This window comes from Cryptomeria japonica, chromosome 8 (assembly GCF_030272615.1).
Source record: "Cryptomeria japonica chromosome 8, Sugi_1.0, whole genome shotgun sequence".
NCBI classification, from domain to species: domain Eukaryota; kingdom Viridiplantae; phylum Streptophyta; class Pinopsida; order Cupressales; family Cupressaceae; genus Cryptomeria; species Cryptomeria japonica.
This window is the reverse complement of record NC_081412.1, coordinates 108,407,445-108,434,328: the sequence shown is the minus strand read 5'-3', so window position 1 is coordinate 108,434,328 and position 26,884 is coordinate 108,407,445. Positions and strand designations below refer to the sequence as shown.

Below are 26,884 nucleotides of genomic sequence, written 5' to 3'. Positions count from 1 at the left end.
CACTGAATTTAATGAAATCCGCCCATATGTAAGGGAAATGAGTTCATCCAAGTCCGCCCTGAGGTAAGAAGTTTTGGCAAAGGCATTGAAGTGGCATCAAATTAGGCAAAGTCCGCCTCACCTTGCAAACAGATGGTGCACGAAAGTCTTAAAGTACGCCTTGAAGATGAGGAAATTTTTGGCTAAGTAAAATACAAATGGTGTCAAGAAAGAGCTGAAGTCCGCCCTGCATCATGAACATTGGTTTCCTAACTTGGAGAAAGTTTGCCCTACATCAGCATATGATGGTAAACAGCTTCATGGAAGACCGCCCTGCCTTTGGGTAAGTTAGAAACAACTTCATTGAAGTCCGCCCAGGTAAGAGTAAAGTCAGAGATGCTTGCCAAGGTTTGAAAAAAAAAAAGAATATTCTTCAATGATGTCATCACAATCTTCATAAGTTCGAACTTAAGCCAAACTAGAAAGTTTTTGGAAGATAAGATGTTGCTGATCAGTTCGAGTTTGGGACTGAAAATGAAAATAGAAAGTTGCATTTGAAGTTGCAAGATAAGATTTCGAACTTAGGAATGATGACCAAGCAACTAAACATGAAATTAGAAACATTCTTTAGGGATACACAAAGACTGAAATGAGATTAAAAACAAATTTTTGGAGAAGATATTATGTTTCTAATTATAGATTCGAACTTCATTACAAATACTTCATTCTCACATATGAAGTTCGAAGTTATGAGCATATTGAGAGCAAGTTTGAGAGTTCTTTTGCAGGTTGAAGGTTATTTTGAAGTGCTTTTTGCAGATTGAAGGTGTTTTTGAGGAAGTTTTAAGTATAAGCCCGAGTTTTCAACTTCTTGTTCACCAAGTTATATTCAGATTTTGAAAATTTCTGACTGATTGGAAGACAAAACCCACTGATTTTCTGAGTGTAGCATCTGAAAGTTGTGTTCTTGACAGCTTCTTTTCTCATTCCTCTTCATTCTTCGAAGGTGAAAGTTCATTTTGTGGGCAGAATATCAAGGTTTTAACATGGTTTCGTTTTGAAAAGAAAGAGTAAATTTCATAGATTAATCTTCTTCTCTTTCTTATTTTCTACCCTTCAAAGCAAGTTGAAGTAATGTTGAATGGAGTTTCTTGGACTTAATGTTTTCAAAATCTGATTTTGAAGTGAAAATCAGACCTTAAATTTCCTAAATACCGTGATTTTCAAAGGTTTTCTTAAGATTCTCAGAATAATCAAGTGTGGAAAATCCCATTTTTGTGGCTAAGTGTTGAAAATAAAGTTAAAACCACAGATTACTTAGCCACCAAACTCACAAACTACGCTTAAAAGTATAGATTTAGCTTAATTTGGTTTGATTGTTTTGATTGTTTTGCAGAGTTTGGAATATCTCGCAGCCAGGATGAAGTTTCAGGTGGATAAAGATTCTCCTCCGGAATCTAAGATGAAGTCCAAGTGGAAGCTGGTCGGAGACACTAACTTGGGACATATTAACTTGAGGGAATCCAAGAAGCGAATGTATGGCCTGGACAACCTGATGCCTACAAGAACTGCCAAAAAGATGATGAGAAATGGAATCGTACAAGTTGCTGGTTTCCTTCCTGCGATGCAATGTATTGAGTTGGTGGTGGAATGCTTTAAACACTACAATCCTATAAACGAGAGATCATAGCACCTGACAGGAGAGTCTTGGCGAACATTAGTGAGGTTGTTATTAGGGAAGCTTTCTGCATCCCTGAATATCATAACTCTGTTTACATGACCAAGGAGGAAGCAACACAGCTGTACCAAGATAATGTTGAAGAATATGAGGCCAATATCAACCATTCGTGGTTGGATAAGCCAAGGAAGGGTGCTTCTAAGTTACCCAAGGACCTTGTGAGAGCCTACTTCAAGGAGGATATTGGAGACCTAATAGTTTTGTTGAATAGAGTCATGGGTAGTCCACAAGGCACGCCATTTGAGCCTTAGATGTACTACTTCATCATTGAAATAACTACCAGAGTGAAGATGATTGATTGGGCAAAGATTATAAGTAATAATCTTGATGACCAACAGAAGAACTTGGAAGAGAACAAGACATTTTATATGAGTTCTTATTTGGGGTACTCTCTTGCTCGAACTTACAGATATAGAGGACTCACCTGTAGAGGAGAAGTGGGAAATAAGGAGAATCAGTTCGCTGTTTATGATTGCTACCCACAGCTACACTTGGAGGAAAAATTTCACTTTAAGAGAGTCAACGATGCATTCTTGATGCACATTACCAGGACGCTCCAAGGTGGTCTTCATCAGAGGCTTTCTCAGGAGTCTAAAGATTTGGTCAGTAGATTCAGGCATTGGTACATCCAATACCCTAGATTTACTTATCTGAGAATTCAAGGATTCTCTAGACCTCTTTACAAGTTACCCATGTATCCCACCAACAGAGTAGTGTTGCTTGAATTTATCAGGCAGCTTGAAAGTTTTATGATTGTTCAGAGAGGGAAGCAAAAGACAGGAGCGTCTTTTCCCCTTCATGTTGGGAATGGATTGGAGACATGTTCATTAGCACAAGCTGCCACTAGTGTTGAAAAAGAGCTTTCTTGGTACCCATCTTTTCAGTATAAGGCCAGAAGGCATTTTGACCCTTTTCAATGAAAAAGGTTGATGGAGAGATGTTCAAGCATAGACTTGATCTTGAAGACTATTGGGCTAATGCAGCTGATAGCTTTGAAATCAGAAGGAGATTGTGGTCCAGACTTCCCCTGAATTTGATTAGAGTATCAAAAGTATTTCGAGTAGCAGATCAACTTGAGGATGATCCTAAGTTTGAGCAGCCTCACTTTGATAAATTGAGAAATGAGCCCCTTGCCTTGGTTGATTGGTCAGATTTTGAGAGGTCTGATTTGAGTGACCTCATGAGACCATTGATTGAGTATTCGAAATGGTGGGCAATGAAGAAGACAAAGGGTCTTAGATCAAAAGGTGTCGATCTCACATATGATCTCATGGGAACCAATGAATCAATCTCTTCAAACCATGGTGTTTCGTCAAGTGTTGGGTCCAAGAAAAGGAAAGAACCCACTAAAAATTCTCTGAGGGGTAAAGGAAAGAAAATAGTTGGAGATGCAAGTAGAAGGCATAAATCAGATGAAGGTTATTCGACCTTAAGTGCTGCATCCGTTGCTCTAGTCAGGACTACAACTAATGAACATGATATGAATATTGATATGGGAGATAATGAGGTAAGAGTTCCTTCTCCTTCAGTTGAAGAGATAATGGAAGAACCAGCTCAAGAGCCAAATTTTTCCAGGACTGTAGAAGTTGAAGAACTTGAGCTTTTGAGAGAATTCCTTGATGGCATTGTCACTATGCCTAAGGAAACTGAAGATAAATTTGATGAGAGTGGCATGGAGCAATCAACCATTCCAGATTGGTTGAGAGAAAGAATAAAGGCTAAGGCTCCCGAGGAAGCTCATTCAGAAGAGAACACAACAACATTCTCGACTATGGTGAATAAACCAATTGAGATAAGACCACCCAAACCAGCTAAGAAGTTCTCTTTAATTCGAAGAGATAATGCAGGATTCAAATCAATACAGATAGCTGTACCCAAAGAAGGTAAAACTCAGGATAATATTGCTCCAGAAGATTATGAGATCACCACTGTGAACCTTGGAAAGAGTACCAAACTCTAGAAAGTTCAGGAGTTTGATGATACTTGCAATACATTGAAGAAAAGGCTGAACAAAGAAGTAGTGAAAAGGAAAAGATGGGAAGAAGAGAACGAGCAGTGGAAGAAGTATGTGATACACTCGACGAAGCCACTCAATCGGGAAATACAAGTTGCTCCTCCTGTGCCTCTTCCATAGGAACTCATGAGGGACTATGATGATATGAAGGCTACCTTTAGAGAAGCCAAGGAATGGACTTCTGAGGCCTTAGAGCGTGTAGATACACTTGTTGAAAATCTAGTATCAGCATATGAGTCTACCTCTTCTTTGTTGGTCACAATTAAGGATTTGTCTGAGAATTGGGAAGAAGTCGAAGAAATTCAGAATATGGTTCTCCCATAGTTGAAGATCATTCGGGGGCTTTCTCAGCAGGAGTTAGTGGATGGAGGAGTCATTCAAGTAGGAAATAAATATGACCTCAGTACTTGGTATTTTACTTTGATAACCAGGGTTGAAACCTTGAAGAAATCCGAAGCCAATTGTTTGGAAGTTGAAAAAATTGTTAAGAATATTCAAGATAAGGTATTTCATGTGGCAGCAGATATCTGGCAGCGAGAGGTGGTGTGAGAAAAACATCTGCGTGCCTAAAATTTGAGAGCTAGAATCCATTCATACTTTTTTAAAGTTTTAGGAACGATTTTCAAAGGAGATTTCTCTACAATCTCTAGTTTTCTCCTCATTGATGAGAATTTTCTTGCACAGGTAGTTGACTGGGAATGCATACTCACCACTTGTACTGATGATGTGGACGTGGTTGACTTCCAAATTAGAAACTTGCCAAGTGTCACCATGGAGGAGGTGCGACTTCTTGTGTCCAGATACATTGAATCTACAGAAAAGGAAACTGGACACTCACCTCAGTGAGAATAGCAACTGCACCACTTGTCTCCTTCCTATTCATTTTAACTGTTAGAGTTTGGGGAAACCCTAATTAGGGTTTTGAACTTTTAATCTGAGCCCTTGATCATTGTTCGATCTCGGTCGTTCATAATTTCTAGACTACTATATAAGGTTGCCTCCTCTCATTTGGAGAGTGAGGTTTTTGAAATATTGTTGCATGAAGGTCATTTTTGAGATAATATATTACATGTTTGCTTTCTCTTAAGGCTTTGTAATCCCTATTGTTTGAGTTATTAAGCAAGGTTTTCAATTTTTTCAACATATTAGTTAGAATTTATTTTATGTTGTTAGATGAATGAAAGATCTGATAAGTATTGGTTTACGGTGTATCTCTCCTCATACTTTTGGTGAATGGATGATTTTCATTCACTGTGCAAAGTTAGTCTGAGCTTTCCATTTTGTGTATACTTAAACTTCCAATTATAAGCACATCCCTTGAAGATTGCATCCACTTTGTGTAAGTTGTCTTAAGTGAGGCGGAAGAAAGCGTGGTTTATTGAGTTCATCGAATCAATACCGTCTCTGTAATTCATAGGATTAGAGTAGATTTCTTAACCTTTATCCCTTTTGTCCTTTTTTTTTGAAAGTCTTAAACCCTGAAAATCCCAAAAAGAAAGAAAGAGAGAGCTTTAATTGACAAATCTATCTAAGTCCCAAATTTGTTGACAATTCATTCAAGCGTAAGTCCCTTTGTGTATTACCAGCAAATCACAACGCCCATTGAGCTTGTCCACACGACAAGACCTGACTAAAGAAACTTTGGAATCGCCATATGATTTTCTAGCAATCCTAGCATACGTGGTGATTTTTCAAGAGAGGATAAATTATCTTTGGGTACTTTATTCTAAATGTTTGGTAGATGATAAAACAGACACCAACATGTCCCCACTTTGAAATACAATTTAATGGTAAATGATAATAATAAAATAAAAATAAAAATATAAAAGAATATAATTAAATTTTAATTAAGTTAATGAATGGTCAAAAACATGAAATGAAAAGTTGTGACTCCTTCAAACATGAGTTATAAAAAGGGAGAAGAGAAACTCATTTGAGGGGGATAATTTGGGAACCAAAGGTGCAGATCTAATTTAAATAAAAGTGCAGATCTGATCGTGAAAGGTTGTGTCCCTTTCAAAGGGGCAGAAATAGTTAAGAGTTGCACTCTTTCAAAGGTTGCTGATGGTGAAAGGGTGTACCTCTTGCCAAAGGGCATACATGATGAAGAGGGGTGACCCCTCCCTCACATTGAGAGATATAAAGGAAAGGAATCCAAGCATCCAATGAGATGACCATCGATCAGATCAGATCAGAACTGTTATTAAGTTACAGGCAGTAACATGCTTGTTCGTAGATGTGCTTAATATATGAAGCCTGATAATGTTTTTATGCAGAGTTCAGTAGTAATATTAATATGGACTGCAATATGTATGACAGTCATACTTAATTTCATATATATCCATAACACATGAATCAGTTGAAGAGAAATAGGCTGCATTCAGAATTACATCAATGTCACAGGTGGATCAGACTTAAAGACATAGACCTTTGGAAAGCCACACTGAAACTGACTGATTGCTTATAACAATATTTGGGTATGATTACCAGTGAATTCCTTATGCATATAGAAAACACCTACAGATAGATTAATATGCAGATATATTCAGAAGTTCGATCTACTCTCTGATCTAAATGAAAAAAGAATTAAAAGGGAGAAAACTTAAGCAGAATAGAAAACAAAAAAGGGACCAGCAAACTGTTTTCCCTTTAGGAAGATAAAGGCACCTTCTCTCTAACTCTCCCTTATCAATTGAGAATACTAATCTAGGGCAAGATTTGGGACAATCCCAAAAGGGGACATTACAAGTGGTATCAGAGCATGATCTTGCCAGCCTGTAGGGTAAGGATAAATCAATTATGCATTCTAATCAATGAGAAGGGATATATTAACTCCGTCCAAAATATGGCAACAACTAAATGACAATGGCAAGACAATAGGAGAGATTGTTAAACATATTTTTATTTTGCAAAGAAGACAATCAAGTATATAATATATACATTAGATTAAAAGAGAATATTATGGAGATCTAATGTGAAGTATATGAAGAATTGGTAATAGACTTTTGAGAAAAGATTGTGGATACTTTATAGCAATCTCATGATCAGATTATGGAAGACTTGATAGCAGATCTGTGGAAGAGATATATTGTGAATTATGGAATAATAATTGGCCCAAGAGATGGTTCTGGTCCTGATTGGATGTTCCCACATCTTGTGGATAAAGTGGATTGGCCCAAGAGATGGTTCTGGTCTTGGTTGGAAACTCCTACCTCTTGCGGATAAAGTGAATTGGCCCAAGAGATGGTTCTAGTCCTAGTTGGACGCTCCTGCCTCTTGTGGATAAAGTGAATTGGCCCAAGTGATGGTTCTAGTCCTGGTTGGATGCTCTTGCCTCTTGTGGATTGGCTACTCTAAGAGATGGTTCTGGTCCTAGTTGGACACTCCTACCTCACCTGGGTAAAATGATAGATTGATTGGCCCAAGGGATGGATCTGGTCTTGCTTGGACGTTCCCACTTCTTGTGGACTAAGTAAACTATGCCTACATGTTTATGCTTGTATTTGAATATATCCATGTGTCTACTTGTGTATTCTTCGCGTTTTCATGTGTATGCTTTGTGTTTTATGTGTATACTCCATGTTGGGCATATCTACTACATGAATATTTATGTTTACTGATTTCTATCATTGTGAATTCTATTTTTTGTTGACCTAGAAAGATGAGTTTATTTAGGAAAGAATATTGCAATTAAGGTCTTACATGTGTCATGCTTCTAATCCTCTTATCAATGAATGAGGATCTTTGTTTGTCTCAAGGAAACAACTAAACACAGTTCTTATGATTACAATTGATGAGAGAGAACTTGTCTTAAGATTACAAATCTTCAGGGGTTAGTTAGGAATCCTTGTATTGGGAAAAATTAGTTAAATTGATCATTGCTTGAGGACAAGCAATCTTGAGTGGGGTGGGCTGTAATGCCCCCATTTTTGAAATACAATTTAATGGTAAATGATAATAATAAAATAAAAATAAAAATATATAAGAATATAATTAAATATAATTAAATTTTAATTAAGTTAATGAATGGTCAAAGACACGAAATGAAAAGTTGTGACTCCCTCAAACATGAGGTATAAAAGGGAGAAGAGAACCTCATTTGAGGGGGATAATTTGGGAATCAGAGGTGCAGATCTAATTTAAATAAAAGGGCATACATGATGAAGAGGTGTGACCCCTCCCTCACATTGAGAGATATAAAGGAAAGTAATCCAAGCATCCAATGAGATCACCATCGATCAGATCAATTCAGAACTGTTATTAAGTTACAGGCAGTAACATGTTTGTTCTTGGTTGGAGATGTGCTTAATATGTATGCTTAATATATGAAGCCTGATAATTTTCTTATGCAGAATTCAGTCATAATATTAATATAGACTGCAATATGTATGTCAGTCATACTTAATTTCATATATATCTATAACACATGAATCAGTTGGAGAGAAATAGACTGCACTCAGAATTACATCAACGTTACAGGCGGATCAGACTTAAAGACATAGACCTTCAGAAAGTCAAACCAAGACTGACTGATTGCTTATATTAGCATCTGGGTCTGATTACCAGTGAATTCCTTATGCATATAGAAAACACATACAAATAGATTAATATGCAGATATATACAGAAGTTCGATCTACTCTCTGATCTAAATAAAAGAATTAAAAGGGAGAATACTTTAGCCGAACTAAAAACAATAAAGGGACCATGAAACTGTTTTCCCTTTAGGAAGATAAAGGCACCTTCTCTCTAACCCTCCCTTATCAATTGAGCAGAGTAATCTAGGGCAATCCCAAAAGGGGACATTACAATTCTGTATGGTTGTAAACAAGTTGCCATTGAAGTATTCAAGTAGTTCATCAAAGGAAAGACCTGGGCTGGGACTGGCATGTGAAGTTTTCATTGGAGGTTGGAGATTACATTTTGAATGCCTTGTAGCATTGACATGATCTGTGTTAAAATATAAGAAAGTTATGCTGAATTGTGGTTAATATTTCTTTTTTTTACTGGATACATTTGTAAGTTTAGTGTAAAAGTAATACCCAACAAAAGCTGTAGAATAAACAGAAAAACTAAATAGATGATATAGAGCAACACAAGATATTTGCAACAATGATTGTGTTAGCAATAGGCATAGTACATTAACATACACTCCAGAGAGAATTCACATCCAATTTGTTGTGACCTTTTCACACATCGCCCCATTGAAAATGGGCACCTCCCTCTTTCTTGCTTTCTGCGTCATGTTAGTCTAGGGTTTTGGCAGTCAGGTGACAATTTTTGAGCTTTTACTGCTTGAGTCTCAGTTTTGAAGTGATCATGCCCAAGGTGCAATTAGGGTTTTAAATTTTGATTAGGATCAAATGTTTCAAAAATTGTCAAATTTGTTAAGGCGATTCTAATTTTTGTCTAAGTCTAGGGGTTGCAATAGGTTCTAAATTTGAGCATAAAATGTGTTAAGTGTTGCAAGTCGGTGATATTTTGTGCTTGAGCTTCAACAGTTTCTTTAGGGGTCATTTTCCTGCTCCTAGGAGGTAAATTAAGTCAGATTTGCACATTGTCCCGATGGACCCTTATTTTCCCCTAGTTAAAATGTTGAAAGTCCTGATGCAGAACGATAAAATTTGATAAGTCTGGGCATTTTTAGTGTGAAAATCATCATAGGCCCAATGGAAAGCGTTTTTTCCCATGAAACTAAGGCCTAAAACTGAGTTGTCCTGATGGAGGACGTTTTTCTGTTGAGTTTTGAAGGCATAAATAAACTTTGCCCCCGGATGGAGCATGATTTTCCACTGCATATTTTGAAGAAAAGGGTTGATTTTAATGATAAAGTTGTCTCAGTCTCGATGAGGTGCATTTTTCCTCTCATGGATTGACATTTTGGGGAAAATCTCGATGCATCAGGATTCTCCACCACAGTTTTCCAAATGGACCACATTTTTCCACCAGAGGTAAAAATGACTAAGTGCTACAAGTTGTCTAGATGAAGTTCGAATTTCCCCTAGGGAAGAAAATGAGTGTGATGGAGTTAAGTGTGGACAAAATTACATTGTCTCAGTGAAGTGCGTTTTTCCCTGATGAATTTGTTAAGTTTTAATGATATTTTATTGTCCAAATGGAGTTCGAATTTCCCTTGGACACTATTATGATGAATTTTGACAAGTTTTTTGAGTTCCGATGAGGTGCGTTTTTCCCCGGAACTTGATTTATGGGCAAAGTTGATGAAATGAATGAATTTTTTGTGTCTAGATGAGGGTCGATTTTCCCCAAAATAAGATTTTTGGACAAAGGTAAGAGAACTGATGAACTTTTATGTGTCTTGATGGGGGGCATTTTTCTCCAAAGGCTTATGTTGTGAGTTATGATGAAATTTAATGCAAATTGTTATCCCAACAAGGTTCGATTTTCCCCAAGTGGCCAAAATTTAATGCAAGTGAAGGATTTTAAATGACAAGTGTGCCCAAATTAAATTATTTTTGCCTTGCTGCAAACATTTAGGGATAAGTGGATTACATTTAATACCAAATATGTTATCCCAATGCAAATCGATTCTCCACCAGGCGGCTATTATAAAGCAAGCTTTTTTATCCCAAATTGCTTGTGCGGTGAATTGTCAAGGCAAAAATATGAATAAGTATACCCAGCCAGCATTATAATATTATTATATTGCCTTGATGTGACAGTTGGAGGTGTGATTGAAGGCAGATTGAAGACCATTGCTTCGCGATTTTTATCTAAGTGTCATTTGGACACCATTATTGAAGGAGAATTTTCAAGACTTGTTGCAGATTGAAGGGAGCGATTTGGCCTAGTCACACTTGGTGCCACCATTAAAGGGGGCTCACAGTGATTTTGTGTGGCTGATAATGCCACATTTTTGGCGATTTTGAGTGACTTCATATTTGACGTCATTGCTGGTCTGTGGGATTAAATGCGCTCAAGTGTGGGGAGACGCCATTCGCTGATTGGGGCAACTTCTACATGTGACGCCACCATTGTTGGGGAAGTTGCAACCTTGTTCATGGCTGATTGGGGATGATTTTGATGTATTTCAGGTGATGCCATTGTGGTGAAGAGTGCAGCCTTGTTTGGATTCATATTTGGTGCCATGGTTGGAGTTATTTATGACATTGTTGGAAGGGCATGGTTGCTGGTCTAGTCTGAAACCTTTATTTCCAGAACTATTTTCAGACTGATATATCATATCCAGCCACCCAGTTGTACCCAGGTGTGGCCATTTTGGAGTTTTGGGAAGGTAAAACAATTTTAAGCGTGAATGTATGCCATGGTTGTAATCACTTCTAGCCATTAATATCAACCATTTTCGGGGTATCTTCAGACTTTTGGAGGCTATTTTCAGACTTTCAGAAGGTGTATTCAGACTTAAATATCAGAAATCAGACTCATATACACCATTTTTTGAAGGTGTTCAGACCTGGGGTATACCTTTTGAGCCTCAAATTTATCATTTTTTGAGTATACCAGGGTGTTTTCAGACTTGTACTTCATGATCAGACCTTAAACAAGTCTGAAAATAAGGGTTTTAGGAGGGTTTTATACCCTATTTTGATCAAAGTTTATATTGTTTTCAGAATTCATGTTACAAATTTTTAAAATTTCTGATTTTAGATCTTTAAAGTTAACAAAATAATTAGAAATCAGAACTTAGGAAATTCTGAAAACAAACTATTCTAGTTATTTTTCATGATATTGACTTCTAGCTTCATACATGTGCCATGTCTAAGGTGGGAATAGTGGCGAGGAAGGAATAGTTGAAGATCATTCAAGAGGGTTTTTATCTAGAGTCATTGCTATCGTCCCGATGGAAGAGGATCACGGATACAAACATGGAGTACTTGGACATGAAGAAGATGAGACAAAGAATGGTCGGAGTGAAGAACCATCCTCCTTCTGCCCTATCGGCCAATATCATGAAGAGTGAAATTTACCAAGTAGCTGGCTTTCCACCATCCATACAACGCAATGAACTTATTGTTGAGTGTGCGAAACACTATGATCCAAGAACTAGAATGATCAAGTCACCCTTGGGGACAGTGCTTGCATACTTAGCTGAGGATGTGTTGACGTGTATTTTGTACACCATCATACACAGAATAAAATACCTAAAGGCATCTTATCCTCTCTTGAATAAAGCCTCTAACTGCTGAAGATTCGCATGAAGGATCAGTTAGGATGACTCCAAGGTTCCTTTTGGTAGGGTCTCTACATGTGGATAAGCTCTTCGTGGTATGATGTGATTTGCTGGAATCACAAGGGGACTTACATGTGATGATTGAACTTCCGATCTGCTTTGCTGGACACAGGCTCTTACTAACTTAGATTTGAAAAAATGAAAAAGGATAAGGGCGAAGAGAGGATCTAATCCTAATACTAAGAATGTAGGAGCAATGATTTGATTTTTGGTGAAACTCTAACTAGATCTTGTTTTGACATCAATGGAACATCTACACAAGACTAGTGCGATCTTCTATGGGAAGCTTTATGATGTTCAAATCATCACCGCAGGCATAGATACCATCCAAGTTGATGCATATCAATGAAGAGGCAACAAATTGAAATTGAGCTTAGGCTGAACGATTCCAGTTGACTACACAAGGCAAGTCTGCAATCAACAAACTGCTAGTAGTATGGATATACGAATTCCACCATTAATCAATCACATTTCCTCCATTCATCTAATCATCTACCATCTAAGATTGAAGACTCAACAAGAAACCATGCAAATTGCAAGAAACGACACACTTCACCATTACTTCAATGAAAATGGAGTTTGTTTACAATCAATGGCAACAATTTCTTGCCTTGTCCTCCTATTCTACTCTCTAACTACTAACTACTTTCAACTATTTCTAACTATCTCTCTCTAATTCTCTCTCTAATCTTTTACAAATGAAATGTCTGGGCTTATATAGTGCCCACAATACAATTTGATGGCTTAGATCAATTCAAGATCAATGGCCAAGATTCAACAATGAAAAACCCTAATTAGGGTTTGTTACAACCATTACATAACATTTAATGTTTGACCAATGATAAAATTGTATTGCTTGGACACATGTCCCTTTTAGAAAAATCGACCAATGGATAGCCGGGGTAGGTACATCGGAGTTTGTGCCACCTTCCATGAGTTAAGTACATTGAATCTGGACATGCTGAGATGGACTTCACTGATTGGAGAAATGATGACTAGGACGCCACCTCATTTGACACTTGGAACTTGGTAGATATTCAACTTGATGTTGTTGAGAAGCTTGCTTTAATTAATTCATCTGGAACTATTTTGCTTCTTCAATGAGCCCTTGTTCTAACTCCTTGCGTCCTTGATGTGCAGGAAGATGATATACCTCGCCTTGGAACACTGGATTGAAAGAGTTCGCCCTTGTCCTGGCTTGATCGTCCTGGCGAAGACCGTCCTTGATCCGGCTTGATTTTCCTTGAAGAGATCTCCATTTGATGCCTACACAACATTTCAGAATTAATACCATGATTTTGCAATACATAACATAAATTAGAGAGCAAATTTTAGGAAACTTAATGATAAGTCCTTTATTAATCATTTCCTAAAAAAGACTGAGCTAAGGCAAAACAAAATTCCAAAATTCAAAATTAAGGAAATGACGATGAACAATTCAAAATCAAGACAATAAAACCAATATCGCCATACCTCAGGAGAGAGCTAACTCTAGAATGCAAATGAGAAAAATTTGCCTAGGCAAAAATCAAAATTTGATGGCTTCGACGTGATCTTGAAGGATAAGGAACGTTCTCTTTGTCAATTCGCCACCCTTGGGGATATCTCTGACGTGGTCTTCAATGTCTTTGGCAAGTTCGCCTAACTTGAAACTCAAACTCCTTTGATAATGCTTGTGCCTTCCTATTGATAAGACTCGCACCTTGAACACAATTCGCACCTTCTCTTGAATGATAATTTCGCCCTTCCTTTGTATGAAATTCGCATGAAGGATAAAAATAATGATATGACAATAATAGTTCTCACCCTCCATATATAGCGCTTGCATTGCATTCATCCCTTAGGCCGACTTGAGGATATAAAACAATTTTTTAATGATTTTAAATGAAATAACAAGGCCGACCTCCCTTAAATGAGCGCTCCATGCGATTTTTATTAATTAATTAATTAATTATTAAATGCCTTACGTTTTTTAATTTGCAAATTTCGATTCTAATAAAGGCAAAATAATTAATAAATGTTCAACGCCGTATTAAATGCCAAATTAAATAGGATTTTCAATTTTTTATTGATTTTAGCATTTAAGGAAATTCGAATTGTCTATTTGGTTCCAAAATTATGAAAATGAAAGGGACGTACCTCATCGCCCTGGTCCCTTGGAGAGGGACAGGAGCGATTCAACATTTTTGTCCTGATTTTGCATTTTTTTCACGATCAACTCCTTCATCTCCACGTTAAAAATCGATCATCTTGATAGGTTCTTCGCATTTGATCATCTTGCATGTGTGCTTAAGTGCCTTTTGAGTGTACATCGCCCTGGTCCTTGTCCAAAGGACAGGAGCGATCTTCTTGTTTCCACGTCCATCTTGCATCTTTTAACTTCGATCTTTTATTGTTGGCGAATAACATCCTTTGTTCGTGTCTTTTGCGCTTATTCCATTTGCTCGCATGAAGTTTTGGGCGTATTAAAGGGATCATCGCCCTTGTCCCTTGGAGAGGGACAGGAGCGATCCATGTTTTCTCCTTGACCTTGTCAACTTTAAACCTTGATCTTCGTTGCGATGTCCTTCAAACGTCGTCCTTCACCTTACCTAACCTCGCCTAGCTTGGATCTTGAAGGAAAATGAGTGCTATTGATAGTATCGCCCTGGTCCTTGTCCAAAGGACAGGAGCGATGGGAGCTTTTCACCTTGATTGGCAATGTTTGGACGTTGAAAAACTCTCGCATTTATCTTCAAACGATGCCTTGGACCATGTATTACCTTATGAAATCTTGCTCTTACGTAAATCTTGCACAAAATGACCAATGCATCTAACATCGCCCTGGTCCCTTGGAGAGGGACAGGAGCGATCTAGGTCTTAGGGTGCGAATTTCTTCATTATAACGTCCCTTGAGTACTTGTGCTTGCTAAAGACGCCTTGAAATGTCCCTCGCCACCTTGTCTTGACTTGGATCGACCTTGAACTTTGGAGGAACGACCTTGAACTTGCATAGGAAGTATCATCACCATTGTATCGCCCTGGTCCCTTGGAGAGGGACAGGAGCGATCCTCCCTTTATGGCCTTTATTTCACTTGGTCAGGTTCCAAATTTATATTCAACGGACTCTTCATGCTCCACTCCATTCGTTCATGTCTTGACATCATCTGTAACTTTGCAAGAAAATCATTTATATCAAAAATCGCTCTGGTCCCTTCCTGAGGGACAGGAGCGAACTAGGCATTTAGGACCTTTGTGGACATCCAAAAAAAATCTTCAATTTGTATTCAATGCGTTCATCTCATGTTTTCCCTTGTTTTTGAACGTAAACTTGCCTTGACATTTGCCTGGATTCTGTCTAATGAAGGAAATCGCTCTGGTCCCTGGGAGAGGGACGAGAGCTACAAGGTACCTCGCCCTGGTCCCTTGGAGAGGGACAGGAGCGATTTGGTCATTCTAGGTCATTCTCCTTCACCTTTGGCATTTCAAATTATATTCATTTGGTAAAGCACCTTCCTTTGGACCCTTTCAAATTGCTAAGTCATCAAAATCTTGCAAGGACAAGGCGAAATTTGATTTGTAGCTCCGGTCCTTCACTGAGGGACAGGAGCGATTTTCCTCCTGGAGGCATTTCTGTGCTCATGAAAATCTTCAATTTATATTCAATGGAAAGATATCGCCGTTCTCCATCACTTCCAACTTGAAATTTGTCTGGACTCTGCAGGGATGATGAGATATTTGAAAATGAGCTCCCGTCCTTCACTGAGGGACAGGAGCGATTTTGCTCCTACAGGCCAAAATAACATGATTTTTCACATTTTAACACTTCACGAGGCGAAAACAAATCAATTCCAATGCCCAGGATCAAAATCAAAAAAGTCAAAATTTGGTCAAAATATTCAATTGGACAAAAATTCACATTTCATCTTCAACACTTAGACAAATTTAAGCTCTGCATTAACATTCCAATTGAAAATTAGACCATTTTGGCGAACTCATTGCATTCAAAATTTGCATTCTAGAAAAGGAAATTCAAAAAGCTCCCAAAACCGACTGGATTCAAACCAAAACCCTAAAAAGCAAAGCGAAAACGAGCAAAAAACATGGGTCCCCATTTGCAATGGGGCGATGTGTGAAAACGTCACAACAGGATGCAATCGTGGAAGTGTTTGGAATCACTAGGTGTGTGGACATGCAAGAGAGAACTAAGGATGAATACCAAGCTAAGTTTTCAAAGAAGGTAGATGCATGTATGACAATTGTCAACAACGAGTGGGTCATTGAGCCAAGGCGCCACTGCTTTAAGCTACCCAAGAGGCTTCTATCATTGGACTTCAAGGATGAATACAATGATTTAATATTCTTACTCGATAGAGTGATGGGAACACCTCAAGGGGCATTGTTTGAGAACTGGATGTTTTATTTTATGGAAGATATGCCAAGAGGGGTATTGACCAATTGGGCTAAAATGATAAGTGACAACTTTGACTTCTAGTTGAGAGGTTTTGGAGAAAACAAAGACATTCGGCATGACCTCCTACCTTGTGTTTTTACTTGCCAGATTTGTTGTGTACAAAGGATTGATATGCAAGGGTGAAGTCGGGAATGGGCCAAGACAATATAGAGTTTATGAGTGTTATCCACAACTCCATCTACACAATATTGAACACTATAGAAGGGTGAACGATGCTTTCACTATGTACATCAGAAGGCCGTTGCAAGACGAGATCCACAAATGGTCGTCCAAGGAGGTAACACGACTTATTCAAAAGTATGGATCATGGTATATGTAGTTTCCTACCTTCACATACCTACGGATTCAAAGATTTAGATCCAAACCGTACAAGCTTCCTAGATATCCAACAGGCAAGATGATCCTACTTGAGGTAGTGAGACAGCTTTTGGAGTTTGATTTTATCCAAAAGGAGAAGCATAGAATGGGGATAGCTCTCCCAATTGCTCTTGGGAAGACTTTGGAGGTATGCCACACTATAGTCGCAACGAGATCAATTATTGAGGAACTTGAATTCTACCACCTTGGAACTTAGAAGAGTAGGGATCGATTTGATCTATTCAATTGAAGATCAAGCGAGAAAAGTTTATACACAAGATTGACATTGAGGGCTATTGGGCTAATCTCATGGATGAGCTCGCAGTTAGGAAGAGAATGTGGTCCCAAATGACAGTGGACTTCATGAGGAAGTGTAATCTCTTCTCTATTCCTGATCAGGTGCAGGATGATAGTGATCATACTCATCCACAGTATGAAAATGAGGTGAACAAACCTATCCTATTGCCTAGTTGGACGTAGCTTGAGGTGGTGGATTTGAATGTGCTTATGAGAGAAGTAAATGATTACTCTAGGGAATGGGTGGACAAGTATGTCAATAAGTAGAGAGAAATGAATGTCATCTCTACCTATGAAAAGATGAGAAATGAGGAGCCTTCCTTCGATGATGATGAAAGGACAATTAGTAATGTAAGGACACACGATGATGAGAGTCAACTTCCCAAGAGGAGGGGTATGCTTGAAGAATTGCAAGCAAAAGGCAGGGAGACTGTTAGCTAGCAATCAAAGAAGAAAAAACACAAGTCTAACACTCCTTTATCCAACATGAGTTCCTCATTAGTGAAAGAGAATGATATGCCAAAGAAGGACAAAGAGTTAGAATAGGGTCTCGATACAAAAATCCTACCAGAGAATAATGAGGAGTTGCATGCTACAACGCAATCAACACCACCGAATGAAGATGAAGAGTAGCCAAGATTTCGCACTGTCTAGTTGGAGTTTATCTTGGGCAGCAATGTGGTCGATTTGACCAAGGACAAAGAGATGGATGATGATGTCATCTTAGCCTTGAGAAGACTTGATCATGACATGAACCTTGAGGATGGGATGGAAATTTCCAGCATTCCCGATTGGTTGCTGTAGGGCATGTAAAAGAAGAAAATGATAGAGGCACAACCTATAGAGGACATTGATGATTTCTTAGCCAGGCTAGACAAAGAAAAGGAGTAGAAGAGGGCTAAGAGATTTTCTAAAATTGCTAGAGATGATACAGGTGTGCATATTGCACAGGTGGCTATCATGATGGGTGATAAGACCAAAGATGTTGTCACTCCCATGGATTATCAGATCACTACGATTAACTTTGGACCTACTACGAAGAAGCAAGAGTTCTAAGAACTTGATGATATAGTCAAGGCAATCTGGGCATGATTGGATATGACTATTGAGAAGGAGATGCTTGAAAATGTAAACAGGATACTCAAGGAGTACATTGAAGGGATGAATTCCCAAAGGTGTGAGGATCCTACTTTTGTCTCACCTATTGCTATTGATCGTGGATTTCCCTTTGATTATGAGATAGTGAAGAATACACATTTAAAGGTTGGAAAGTGGATTGAGGATGTTGCAAAACAAGAAGATGATTTCCTAGCTCAATTTGTCCAAGCATTTGACAAATTGTCAATGCTCATATTCAGTTGACAGTATTTGGAAGGAGTTTGGGATGATTTCCAACTAGTGTAGGAGAAGACAATTCCTTGGCTTAGGGTGTTCAAGCGAATCCCAACGCCCACCTTGATCTAGGAGGGAGTTGTACATGCAGGTGATGTCTATGATTTTTAGGGATAGTATTGTTCCTTGGCTATGTAGAAGTCCACCTATGATCATGCAAGACAAAATTGTGTAGAGATGGAATGATCGATCCAAGAGATTTAATCTAAGATCCTTACATCTATTGATGAGTTGTTGGGGATGGATGTCCATGCTTCCAACTGTTTACACTTGGAAGAATTGAAAGAAAAGTGAAGTTCATTTACTTCAATCAATTAGAATCTTTGAAGAAGAGTCATATAGATGATATGGTTTCTCTCGTGGTTCACATCAATAGTTTGTAGAAGCTTATGCCAGATTGGGAAAATGCCCTTGATTCTTTCTTAGATGCTTTGGATGTGATTGATGCACAACAGGAGGCTTTACCCAACGTTACCATGGAGGAGCTTAACTTAGTATTGGTCAGATTCTTGGAATATGTTGCTAGAGAGAGGGATGTAGGTCAGGATCTTCTAGAAGATTCCCTACTTGATGACTAGGCGTCATCCCATTGGGTTTTCTTTTGGTGGTTTCTTTTTTGATGTAAACCCTAATTAGTGCAAATTTAGGGTAGTATTGGCTTGATCTTGGCCCTTGATTCTATTTGAGACTATATATATCTTATTGCCTCTCATTTGTAAGGGAGATTTTTGAGAAATGTCTATAAGCTTCAAGTTTGAATACAAATTATTGAAGTGTGGTGGTTTTGTTTAGATTTTGTATGCATTTGTGGTTCTCATTGCCTCCAAATTTTAGATTAGAATTTAGACTAAAATTTGTTTGAAGTATTTTAGATTGGATGAAAGAAGTATTCAATTCATTTGGATGAGAACTGCAAGTTTGAATACAAATCATTAAGTGTGGTGGTTTTGTTTAGATTTTGTATGCATTTGTGGTTCTCATTGCCTCCAAATTTTAGATTAGAATTTAGACTAGAATTTGTTTCAAGTATTTTAGATTGGATGAAAGAAGTATTGAATGCATTTGAATGAGATTCATATAATCTACCACTAGCTTCTTGCTGATTGTAAGTTCGCCTATTGTGGTCAATTGGAATTGAATTGAACATAACTTCGATTATTGCACGTCCATTGTTATGCATTGCCTTGATGGTATTGATGTTGATGGTGACAAATTGAACATCTATAACATTACCTTAGATGATTGCACTAAGCATGTGTCGAATTGTTCTTTGATGGTGAAACCTTGCCTAGTTGGATCTCATTGAATCATTCATTACGTCTTGCATTCTAGGTTTTCTATTAGAACTCCTAAACCCTTATTCCTTTTGCATTTTGTTTGAAAATCCTTTGTTAGATTAAATCAAGAGCTATAATTGCAAAATCATTTGAAGTCATTGGCAACCTATCCTCATTCATGATAAGCTTGACAAATCTGAACAATTGTGTTAAGTCCCCAAGTGACAACATCAAATCACATTAGCCATTGAGTTATCCACATGTGAAGAACTGACTGTAGAAACCTTTGAATCGTCTTAGTTGATGAGATATTTAACACTTGAGGTGATTTTGTTCAAGAGAGGGTAAAATACTTTGGTATTTAATTCTGTGTTCGATCATGCATAAAACACACATCAACACAACCATAGGCAGAATGGTGGCTGTGAGTGCGGCAGTTGAGACAACCATTGCTATCCACTTGATTGACCAATACTAACAAAGAAATTTTAACAGCTGCACACAAACATAACCATAAACATGTGGTCTTTGCTTTATACAACTACTTTGGTTTATTAGAGCACAACTTTAATACCATATGTCAGTCCAGGTACTACAAGCATAAGTGATATCTATTTCAGTGCCTGCAATATCTTATTGAATTTGCAATTTGTTTGTTTTGGTCTTAAATTAGCTGATAGTCTCCGAATATTATGAACAAATAGGTCTCAATGATATTACTAGATTTTTATATACTGTTATCAAGACCCAATAATGGATTTCAATTTGTTTTATATGAGTAGGATGAAAATATATTTAATACTAGTTAATGTTAAAATTTTCTATGTTAGCAGTCTAATAAAAATATGTTAAATTGTCACATATCTAAATTTTTTATGTTTAAAGTTCAGACACATCTGAATGAATTTGGTACCTATTTGTTGTGCTTGTAATTTCTTTTAATATGCAGAGTTGTGGAATATTATGAATGTACGGGTTTTGTTGATATACTAGATTTGTATATGCTGGTGTTAAGGCCCAAGAGCCCGTTCACATGTCATGAATAGCTTACATAATATTGTGATTAATTATATCCCTTTTAGGTGCATGCTGGCGAGTACGGTGTACACTGGAATTTCTTTTTCACTCTTGCTGCAGTGGTCATTTTGACATCTATGATCCATATTCGTCCTCAATATTGTGGCTTCTTTGGATGTTTGATACTCGTAGGTATAATTTGGGGTTTCCATGTTTGTAGTTTTTCTGCTAAATTGTGTAAATTGATGTTACTTTATGTGTGCTTTTTATTTACAAGCACAAGTGAATGTAAAAATTGCTGTTAAAAGGATTGCCAGAACATTGATATTTTAGCATTCATCATCCTTTGATTACTACGTTAATGTGTATTGAATCAATCTCTTTGTTGTGTATGTTTCAGTTTATCAAGTAGCTCTACTATGTGGGCTAAATAAGTACCTTCTCTCAGATGGGAGGGGTACAAATATTTTCAGTCTGAACAAAGAAGGCATCTTCAGTCTTTTTGGTATGCTTACAATAACTTGTTATGTATATTGCTATCGACGCATAAAATCTCGTCACCAAACCAGTTTTGCTTAAACCTTGATCTCCTTTTTTATCTGTACATAGAAATCCAATGAACAAACATGATAACATAATGAAGGTTTTGTTTCTCTCTTTAGCTGTTTTGTTTATTTGTGACCTCCTTGTAATTTCTGTATTCTTATGCAAGAAGGGAAAGCAGGGAAAGTTACCCATAAATGTAGAAAAGAAGGAACTTACAGAATTTGCAACTAAGATTGATCATTTAGTAAAGAGCTAAACTATAATCAGAGCCAAAATCCTTACATGTGGCCAAAAGGGTAGATATATTAATATTTTCCCTTGTGCTGAAATGCACAAGATGGCTGATTCAGTTCAAGCGGCTGTTTTTGCTAAGATAAGAAACATGGTTATCAAATGATGTGCCATGATTTTTGTACTTGATAAAAACATGATTGTATATCACTTTTTAAAGTGGATCAAGACTGCCTTTTATGGAAAATCATGCAGTAAAAAGATACGAAGTCTGAGACCAAACAGTTAAACTGAGATAAAGTAAGGACAACTAACAGCCTAACAACTAGGTTTTCAATATGAAGTTACATAAGTAAAAGCTTCATATCAGGAGCAATATTAAGCCAAAAATATAAAGTCTAAGAGTAGGAACGTTGATGACAGTAAAGTTATGCCATAGTTCTCCCAAGGTTTGCATAATAAAACAGTTAAACTGAGATAAACAAAGGACAACTAACAGCCTACTAGTTTTTCAACACAAAGTTACTCTGTAAAAGCTTCATATCAGGAACAATATCAAGCCAAAAGTTCAGAAAACTAAGAGTAGCAACATATACAACAGTAAATTTATGCCATAGCGCTCCCAAGGTCTCCATCATTGGCGTGAGTTGGATCCTGATCCCTTAGCATTGTTCTCTAGACTGAGTTGGCAGGCGTAGCAGTAGACTTGAAGAGTCATTACGAGAATTCGCCCAGTTGAATGCCCTCATTCATAGCTGTCTATAGTGTTGACGTGTTTTTTATGACCGCGTCTAACATAGAATAAAGTCACCAACGGTCACCTTATCCTCTCTTGATCAAGATTAGTCCGTATGCTAGGATTACTTAAAGTTCAAACGGCTAATTCCCAAGGTTCCTTCACTGCGTGGATGTGACTCAGTTGTTTGATGGGTTTGCTGATAACCCAAGGGGCCTTACGTATGTTGAAGAAACTTATGCAAGGTCAAGAATTTTTTATATGGGTGATTTGCAATAAAAGCTCTAGTTTTGGATCTTCTGGATTTTGAATTATGTGGAAAGTAAATAGGAACAGGGCAGAGAAAAACTAGACTAAAAGTAATCTGATCCTATGAACAAGGAGACAGGGTAACTTGCGCAAAATCCAACCATGCTTTGCTTTGTCAGCAATGCACAACTACACGAAGGCGGTGCAATCTTCAGAGGGTGTGTTAAAGATTTTCAAATCATCAAGAGAAACCATCAAATCAAACAATCTCTTCTGATAATCGAAGTTGAAAATACACATATAACGGAGGCTCAGGCTAACTTTGCACGGTATGCAACAATCAACTGCACACCCAAAGTATGAGCACGAATTTTGCAACAAGCGATCCTATCAAATCGAGTTCGTCTAACAGCATGAAAGCAAATCTAATCTATGAAGAGAATGAGACCATGCGAGCTCCAAAACAACACAAGAACACACCAACAATTGAATAATGTATTAAGTGTTTGCTTCAAAAACTCTCAACAACAATCTTTGACGATAGTCTCTCCCCCTTACAAATGAGGGGGTCACCCCCTTATATAGGCCTCAAGCCATGATTACATGCAAAATCCTAATTAGGGTTTGCCCTAAAGATTCCCCACTCAAGGTGCAACAAGGTGGGAATCGGCAATTAATAACCCATCATGCCCATGTACAATTAATTTAAAAGAGCCTAAAAAAGCGCCCACTAGCTCATTAAATGTGCCCCATGATGTTGACTATGCCCAGAATATAACCGACACCATCATAAATGCCCATCATTCTCCAAGTGACGACGACATGCACGAAGAATCCGTCATAATGCCATAAATGTGACGGCTGCTTGCAAAGAGATGCTTCATTAATTTAGCGTCTGTTGACTCGGCTGACACTTGGTGGAAAAAACCCTAGAGAGAAAACTTCAAGAGGGAGAATCTCTGACTCTGGAAGTATTTTCTTGAAGTTTTTGAAGTTGCCTTGTTCTGGAAAAGATTTTCAATGATTTTTCGACATCTCCTATTTTTTAGGAATTTTGCACAAATTAGGGTTTCAAGTCCAGGAGGAAGAGAATTCTCCTACGAATCCAAATTTGTAAAACTTTTGAAATTTGGATGTGATTTGATGCCCGAGAATGGATTTTTCAAATTTTTCCCTGGGGGGAAATTTCTTGTTTAGTTCATCCATGATTCCTTCCTTGCCTTAGAAATTTTATCTTCAATTCATCCTTGGGTGTGATTTCTTGTTGTGGAGGAATTCTCCTTTGGAAAGAAATTTGTTCCTTACCTTGAGGAAGGAAATTCTTCATACCTTAGCCAATTTTCATGATTTCCAAGAACTATGTCCTGAAGGAAGAAATTTCAAACACTTAGTCAATTTTTCACCTTTCCTGGAATTTCTTCTTCTTGGGTGCAATTCTTCCTCGATGAAGGAATTCATCTCTTTGTGCATTGTTCATTCTGGCACCCTCCACAAGGTTGGGGCGGAAATTCCTCCTGAGGAAGGAATTCATTGTTTTGTGAATTGTCCATGTCTTCTTTTCAACATCCCTATTTTTTAGGGATCCTCCTAAAATTTAGGAGCCAGGTTCATTGGATGGAGAATTCTGCCACGATTCTGAATCTATAACAATTTCCACATTCTGGCGAGATTCGGTGTCTAAACATAGGCAAATTCAAAAAATTTGCTCGAGGGGAATTTTACTTTCTATTCCTCCTTGACTCCTTGGATTCTATGCCTTAGGCAAAATTTCAACTTCTAGCTTGGGTGGAATTTTCTCTATGTGGAGGATTCATGAAATTTATCCATCTATCCTTGCTTGACCCATTTTGGTGCCCAACTGCATCCTTGGGTGGAAATTTCACTATGCCATGGATTCATGGAATTTTCCATCTATCCTTGCCTTCCTCATTTTGGCGCCCGACTGCATACTTGGGCAGAAATTTCACTATGCCATGGATTCATGGAATTTTCCATCTGTCCTTGCCTTCTTCATTTTGGTGCCTGACTGCAGACTTGGGTGCAATTTTGCTCTGCCCAAGGATTCACGGATTTTCCTTTTGTCCATGGGAATCCCATTTTGGCGCCGGACTCCACATTTGGGTGGATTTTTGCTTTGGCCATGGATTCACAGATTTTCCTTCTGTCCATGGGAATCCCATTCTAGCGCTCGATTGCATCCTTGGGCGCAAATCACACTTGGTCAAGGAATTTCATCTTTTCTTTGTTATCCTTGGACATCCTGTTTTGGCGCCCTCCACCTGGCTTGGGCGGAATTTTCACCCGGAGAAGGATTCATGGAATTCTTTGTGAATCCCTGGGGTCTTCATTTTGGCGCCCAAGCTCATACCTGGGCGCAATTTTGACTAGGAGAAGGATTCATGGATTTTCCTTCTCTCCTTGGGAATCTCACTTTGGCGCTTGTCTCCAGATTTGGGCACAATTCTCCTCTAGCCACGGATTCACGGATTTTTCTTTCATTTAATCTTCCAGACTTAGAATATTTTGACCTCCTGAGATTTTGAAGTGTTTTCTCGAGCTTTCCATTTTAGGAATGGATTTCCAGCACTTGACCCATTTCTAGCTCTCTTTGTCTACTGTCTAACTTTCCGGAATTAGAAATGTCTGCGAACACCTGATCCTTGTCGCCTTGTCTGACTGACCCTGCCAGTACTGACTTTCCAAAAATAGAAACTTTCTAGGTGTTAGTGTTAGATCCTTAGACAGGGTGCAGGAATGACTTACTATAAATAGAAACTTACTAAAAAGAAATTACTAAAAATAGTAAGTTTGATTTTTGGCAAAATGGCAACATTCCGGGACTTGGAAAAATCCCTAAAAAATAGGGACTTTCTAAAAATAGAAAGTTGCTCTGTTTGGGCTCAAATTTTACTAGGAGGTCCCTTGAGGGGTCCTGATTCCAGTCGTATGTTCATTTTTCCCAAAACCCTAACAGAAACCCCTAAAATCTAGGACAGAAGGCAAAAACCCTAAAATTCACAAAACGAGTCCTAGACTTAGCCGAATTTGCTCAAACGAAAGGCAGACTTGACCAATATGACCCCCAAACACTTGCAAAGTAGAGAGACTGTCGAGATTGCTGCGAAAAGACCCCAAAACCGCAAGCCAAAAGACCGGGAGGGCCTAAAAAGTAGGGGGTCCCCATTTGCAATGGGGCGATGTGTGAAAACGTCACAACATGTAGCAGTTTACTGCGTTGTCTTAGTAAGATTCTTATTATCATTTATCAGATAGTTGAGGCAATTGATCAACTTCTCATTGCTCTTTTGTAGTTTGTATGCATTCAGATCATTGATTCAGGCAGCTAAAGCAGGAGCCTAGGAAGGGTTTCATTGGCTTCCTTCTCTATATCTCAAGCCTCTATGTATGGGCCACTTGGGGAATTGTGGCATTTTTTTAAGCCCAGACAAGGTGCAGTTGACCATTAGATTGTGATTTGACGTGGGGGTTCTGACTTGTTGGTGTACGTTTTATCATATACCGAACAATAGAATAGAGTACCCAAAGATAATTTATCCTCTTTTGAAAAATCACCGCTTATGCTAAGATTGCAAAGAAGATCATATGGTGATTCCAAGGTTTCTTTCGTCAGGTCTTGACGTGTGGATAAGCTCAATGGGCGTTGTGATTCGCTGGTAATACGCAAAGGGGCTTACGCTTGAACTAGTTATCAACAACTTTGGGACTTAGATGAATTTATCAATTAAAGCTCTCTCTTTCTTTCTCCTTTTTTTTTCTTGGATTTTCAAGGTTTAAGACTTTCAAAAAAAGACAAAAGGGATAAGGGTTGAGAATTCTACTCTAATCCTATGAATTCCAGAGATGGTATTGATTCGGTGAACTCAATAAACCACACTTTGTTTCGCTTCACTTAAGACAACTTACACAAAGTGGATGCAATCTTCAAGGGATGTGCTTATGATCAGAAGTTTAAGCATGCACAAAATGGAAAGCTCAGACTAACTTTACATAGTGAATGGAAATCATCCATTCAACAAAAGTATGAGCGGAGATACACCATAAACCAATACTCATCAGATCTTTCATTCAATCTAACAACATGAAATAAAATCTAAACTAATGTGTTGAAGAAATTGAAAACCTTGCTTAATCACTCAAACAATAGGGATTACAAAGCCTTAAGAGAAAGCACACATGTAATATATTATCTGAAAAATGACCTTCATGCAACAATATTTCAAAGACCTCACCACACTCTCCAAATGAGAGGAGGCAACCTTATATAGGAGTTCAAAATTTTTGAATGGTCAAGATCGAACAATGATCAAGGGCTCAAATTAAAAGTTCAAAACCCTAATTAGGGTTTCCCCAAACTCTAACAGTTAAAA

At 37.9% G+C, this 26,884-nt stretch overlaps 1 protein-coding gene across 1 annotated transcript in view; it reads left to right on the top strand.

The window, feature by feature from the left end:
* LOC131062441 (uncharacterized protein At4g17910) overlaps window positions 1–26,884 on the top strand; it is a 182,536-nt gene that overhangs the window by 58,050 nt on the left and 97,602 nt on the right. The window contains exons 10-11 of the mRNA XM_057996107.2: window positions 20,800–20,926; window positions 21,135–21,239. Of these exons, the coding sequence (XP_057852090.2) occupies window positions 20,800–20,926; window positions 21,135–21,239 (232 nt within the window). The remainder of the gene's footprint in view (window positions 1–20,799; window positions 20,927–21,134; window positions 21,240–26,884) is intronic.